The sequence below is a fragment of the Camelus bactrianus genome, chromosome 13 (assembly GCF_048773025.1).
Source record: "Camelus bactrianus isolate YW-2024 breed Bactrian camel chromosome 13, ASM4877302v1, whole genome shotgun sequence".
Taxonomy (NCBI): domain Eukaryota; kingdom Metazoa; phylum Chordata; class Mammalia; order Artiodactyla; family Camelidae; genus Camelus; species Camelus bactrianus.
The window spans coordinates 64,566,628-64,572,157 of NC_133551.1; the positions used below are offsets into that span (position 1 = coordinate 64,566,628).

Sequence of the window (5,530 nt, forward strand, 5' to 3'; positions counted from 1 at the left end):
GACCCCATTCTGGGCTCCCAGCCCCTTCTGGCTCCAAAGGTGTCTGTGGCCCCCAGAGGACCGGGATCTCCTGGAGTTGGGGAGGCCAGAGAGGGACATTTCTGATCTTATGGGACAGAGCCTGCCTTTCTGGGAAGATGGAGGAATAGCACATTCCTCCTGAAATAATTGTCCTGGAGTTATTTCCAGAGGCTCTTAGTGCCCAGGCCAGAAATGGCCAGTGATCTCGGCGCCTGGGTACCGTCAGGACAAACGATGCAGAGGCCCAGCCCTCTTGCTGGCCGCCTGCCTGGCCCCCAGCCCAGGGCAGAACCAGGCCTGGCTGAGGCCCCACAAGGGAACGGTTGCCACTGCTTCCCTGGCCCAGTGAGTTTCCCTACACTCCTCTTCCTCCTTCTTGGGAGTACCTCCTAGCTCTCCTCTTGGCTCCATTTCAGCGGCTATAACCTCCCCACCGCAGGGCACAAGGCCCTTCACTCTCAGAGACTGCGGGCTGGGGAATGCCCAGAGGAGGTTTCTATGTGAGTGTGCTTGGTGGTCCTGGAGCTGATCACTAGGAAACATCAGATAAATTGGAGAACATTCTCTCAAACAATTTTGCCCACACTCTTCAAAACTGCCAATGTCACAAAAGACAAAGACAGACTGAGGACCTTCCAGGTTAATGGAGACCAAAGAGACCTGGAAACTAAAGGCAATGCCTGATCTTGAATTGGTACCTGGGTGGGAGATGGAGTTGCCATGAAGAGCATCAGAGGGATCACTGATGAAATTCACATGTGGACTGTATCTTAGCTAATGATGCTGTACCAATGTTAACACTCCTGTATTCGACAACTGGACATGTAAGAAAATGTAAGAAAATGTCCTTGTTCTCCCAGCATGTAGGAGATACAGACCAAAGGATTCTGGACTAAAAGCTGCTATTGTCTGCAACTTACTCTCAAAATAATAATAGTCTCTGTGTGTGTGTGTGTGTGTGTGTGTGTGTGTGTGTGTGTGTGTGTGTGTGTTTGTCTGTGTATGGTGATAAATGTGGCAAAATGTTAATAATTAGTAGATTTGAATGAAGAATGTATGGGAGTTCATTATCTTGTAAGTTTTCGGTAAGTTTGAAAATTTTTCAAAATAGAAAGTAAAAGTATATTTTCAATAGTTTTAGGAAGGAAATTATGGAGGGCAAATACCATGAGATCTCAAAGGGGGAATTTTGTTCATTCATTTAACAAATCCATACTAGAGGCCCCCGATGGCACCCTCAGGCTCCAGCCCACAGCATAGTAGGTGCCCAACACGGGGCTGTTGACCGCATGAGGACGAGGCGAGAAGGGAGGAAAGAAAGGGCTGTTACGTTATAGGTCACTCAAAGGGACAGCACTTTAGGGAGACTCAACAAATGTTTGCTGACCCAACGAGAAAAGAAAAGTAATTGATGCTGACTACAGCCAACGAGAGTTATATTGGGTCCGGCACAGAACTTCCTGACTCTCAGCATAATTAGACACTAGAAAAACAACAGGGAACCCTGGAAAACATCCACCCCAGCCTCACTTTAAAAATAGGGCCCATCTGTCCTGGAGAGCTTTATGTGGTGCTGGCCCTGGGGCAGGGGCCTGACCGGGATGACGCCTGGAAGATTCTCCCAGCCCCAGGATTCCGTGATTTTATGACATGGCCCACAGTCTGGAGTGGCGGCATGAGGGTGTCCCCCAGTGGAGAACAATAGGAGGGCTAAGTCATCTACCTCCTGAAGGAAGAGTGAGAGTGGGAGAGGGCCCTTTCAGCTGGGGGGGGGGGGTTGCCCAGCCAGCCAGGAAGGGAGGGGTGAGGCCGTCGGGGGTTTGCCCTCAGTCACCTCCCATATTTCCGGAGGAGGCGATGGGGTGGGGTTGGACCCAGGGATGGAAGAGGCAAGGATCTGGACATTCCACACGATTCAGACCCAAAGGACAAGGGCAGCTGAGGGGCTGTGCGATGCGAGAGGGGCAGGCAGCTGTTTTCTGGGTGGGAGAGGCTCAAACACGGCTGCGCTCTCACTAGGCGGAAGTGGAAAATTAACATCAGGCTGGCAGAAGTGGGGGAGAGAAATCAGAGCCTTCCTTCTGGTTGGGGGGAGTACTGGGGCCCTGAGGGACAATGGAAATGGGGGGTGGGGCTCCACTGCCCAGGCAGGCGCAGGGACAGGAGGTGGGGTTAAATGGACCAGAGCCTGGTCAAGCCCTAGTCCCTGTGGAGTGCCCACTTTTGGACCAGGAGGAGTAAGAATCCCAAAGCTCCCTTCCCTTGTGGGATAGATGAGGGAGATCCCCTGCTATCAGAGAGGATGAAGACCAAATATTCTGGAAGGTTCTCTCTCACAAGTCCAGCTCCATTAGTAGACTTACAGTACCTCTTTGCCCCTGGCCCCCTCACTTGGGTTTCCTAAAGTCAAGATCAACTTACAGAGTTAGCAAGCGCCCCTCTCCACCTGGTTCTCCCCATCAGTGCCCTCATCCAGGCAGGCGGTGCAGGTGTGGTGAGAATTTTTCCTTAGTAGACCATGAGGGGGGCCAAAGTCACCCTGACAACATGGCCTTGTCTTTCAAGGATCATCAGATACACCTAAGAAAGTACCTTGGTCCCCACTACTTATAAGCTGTGTAATCTGAGGCAAGTCCCATCACTTCTCTGAGCCTCAGTTTCCTCATCTGTCAAATAGGAGAAGAATAGTAACTATCTCCTTGAATTCTAGTGAGACTTATGAGGCCCAAGCAAAGGACAGGGCACAGAGAGAGTGCATACATCACATCACTTCTAACACACAGTTTTTAGTATCTGGGTGCATGGTATAGCTGATGATTAGCTATCCGATATTACCTCAAAGAATGTCTGTCTCAGTGTCTGGAATTTCACCATTAGAGATTCAGTCTTTGGCCTTTGTGGTCTTCTGCAGTCGCTGCTTAAAAGGTGAATGGGAATTTCAGAATGTGGGCTAGAGCCAAAGGAAAAAGGAGACTGCCTCACTTTTTCTAGGGGGTCCTCTGGCCTCAGTTGTTCTCAAGAGCCTTGCCTTCCTCCCCATCTCTTGCTCTTTGCTTTCTAAAGAATACGGTGTCCATTTTCCAGTTTGAAAATCCCTGGGCCTGGGAAGAGGATGCGGAGAGAGATAAGGGTGGCGTTGGCCTTCCGGAGGCAGAGGGAACACCCTGAGAGACAGCCTGGAGGGAGGTGGCAGGGAGCCAAGGAGAGCTGACCCAGCTACCTCCTTGCCAGGCCCAGGGACACAGCCTCCAGGTGAGTTCTCAGCAGTTCCTTACCACAAAGCTTTGTCTGCCCAACCGGGACGATGTCTGGACACCAAATGAGCCGTTCCAACACTTACAGCCGCTTGAACCATTCTAAAAACGTATCCTTTCTGGCCCAGACTGCAGGCTGGTCCCACTGCCCCAATGTGACTGGGGCTAACCCCAAGCACTCTCGTATCCCGAGTGGCTCAGAGGTGAGCAGCACCCCTTCAGAGCAGTCCGACCGCCCCAGCTCCCCCAGACTCTCAGTGAGGAGAATCTGCATGGGCCGGCCCTACAACTCCAAGTGCGTAGAGACAAGCCACTTGGCAAACTGCCCCAAGGTGGCCAGAAAGCCTGCTTGTCGTGGTAGCCCCCACTGCCTGCTCTGCACAGATCGTCCCTCGGGTCCCTCTAGCCCCACCTTCCTGGACCAACTCATCAAAGGCATCAACTACCTCGACAGATCCACCAATGCCTTCTACACCAACTGCCCAAAATCAGCCCTGAGCCTTCCAAGACTTGCAGCCAACTACCTGGAACACACTGCCAACTCCATCCACCTGGACCACCCAGACCACACCTTCTCCCGCAGTTACTCCACCAGAGTGGCCGCCTCTGACAACTCCTGCATCAGCACCTGCATGGTGCCATCCACGAGGGGTGATAATGCTTTGCGGTATGTGGATGACTCCTCCAACACGAGCTGCCAACGCCGGCTTCACAGCCGGAACCTCACTCCCATGTTGCCGCAGAGGCCAGGCATAAAGTTGCCTGAGCTCCCTCTGTTCAGCAACGGGATCTTTTCCTTAGGTGGGCTGCCCAAGTTCTGGGAAGCAATCCGCTCAGGCTGGAGAGCCCCTGAGCCCATCTCCAAACCCTGCAGCTGGTGGTGACATCGACACCAGCCATGAAGTGGGCACATGTCCATCAGGTTGCAGTTGTGGAAAATAAATTCTCTGTGGCAAAATGCTCCTTCCAAGCCTTCATTTTGGGGAAACAGCCATTTAAGTCAGGGGTTATAAACTTGAGGACCAACAGGGCTGGGCAGGTACAAGTGAATGGGTGAATTGGGCTGGGTGGTAGTAGGGAGGGGTGGAGACTATGGCTGAGGAGAGAGGGGATATCTCATCTAAACCCAGCTCTCAAATAGGCTGTTGCCTTTCAAGAGAAGCCAGGAATCTGATTTCTGTGTGTTAGCAACAAATTTCAAAATTTCATGGTGCTTGGAGGGCTGAACAAAAGTACTTGTGGGTTGAATATGAGGCCTACATACAGACTTGAGTGTGGGATCTCTGATTTATACCTTTGCAGGATGGTTATCGGTTTTAACACGGCCCCATGTGAGCAGAAAGGTGAAAAGTAATGAGGAGGAGGAGGATGACAATAGCAAACCCTCGTAGAGTACTTACTATGTGTCAGTGCTGTTCTAAGTGCTTCGTGTATATTTATTCTTTTAAAGATGTGGTATTAATGCCCAGGACCCAGGGTGGACGTAGACAAAACCTGGATGATGGCTAGTGTGAGATGCGTTGGAACAGGAAACCAGGGATGGTTGCAGGTGGAGGGAAGACCCTTCCTGGGAAATCTCTGAAGAGAGTGGGTCTGTCCAGGCCAGGTGAGGGCTGGAAGGGTCAGAATAAGGTGGTCCCAAATTTCTTGGTGGGAATATCTATGAAAATGTTCCCTGGGTTACCAAGGGCTCCAAACCATCAGAGACACTGACCTGGGTGTTGAGGAATGAGGCCCCACAAGGCATTTAGTTACTCATTCTTTTGCCTAAGGGACTCTAGAGACTGGATTCCAGACTAGTTTTGCCACTAGCCTGCCCTGAGACCTCGGGGACATCACCCCCCTCTCCAGGCCTCTGTTTCCCCTTCTGTAACTTGAGTGGCGTAGTTTTGATGGTCTCTAAAGGGCCCAGACTCGAGGATTACTGAGGCTCTCCTCTTAGTCCCAAGCCAGGCTTGGAGCTTCCTGATCTGAGAACTGAGAGAGTCCTCACCCAAGAATTCAGGCCTGCTGAGTCCTGAGCCATCTTCCCAGGCTGCCCAGGGGCCATTTCAGGCCTCAGGGCCCATTTCTCTGTGACTCTGAATTTCAGGCCCAGTCCCTTCTTGCTGGAGCTCTCCTGTTTCGTTGGAAATGTGAGGGCCAATAGCAACTCAGAATGTGGAATGGGCTGCCCTTGAAATAATGCAGAACCCAGAGGTCTACAAGGTTCCATGACTCTTGGGGGAGATGACCTGCTGTGGCCTAGCCCTACG

The 5,530-nt window shown here is 51.8% G+C and overlaps 1 protein-coding gene across 1 annotated transcript; it reads left to right on the forward strand.

Annotated features, from left to right (window-relative positions):
• Window positions 1–3,325: 3,325 nt before the first annotated feature.
• LOC105070879 (uncharacterized) lies at window positions 3,326–4,196 on the forward strand. The gene has a single exon (XM_010957408.3). It carries the CDS (start codon window positions 3,326–3,328, stop codon window positions 4,157–4,159), a length of 834 nt encoding a protein of 277 aa, XP_010955710.1. The 3' UTR covers window positions 4,160–4,196.
• Window positions 4,197–5,530: the final 1,334 nt, after the last annotated feature.

Excerpts from the sequence above, each read along its gene's own strand:
- LOC105070879 (XM_010957408.3), top strand. The coding sequence starts at position 3,326 with ATGTCTGGACACCAAATGAGCCGTTCCAACACTTACAGCCGCTTGAAC.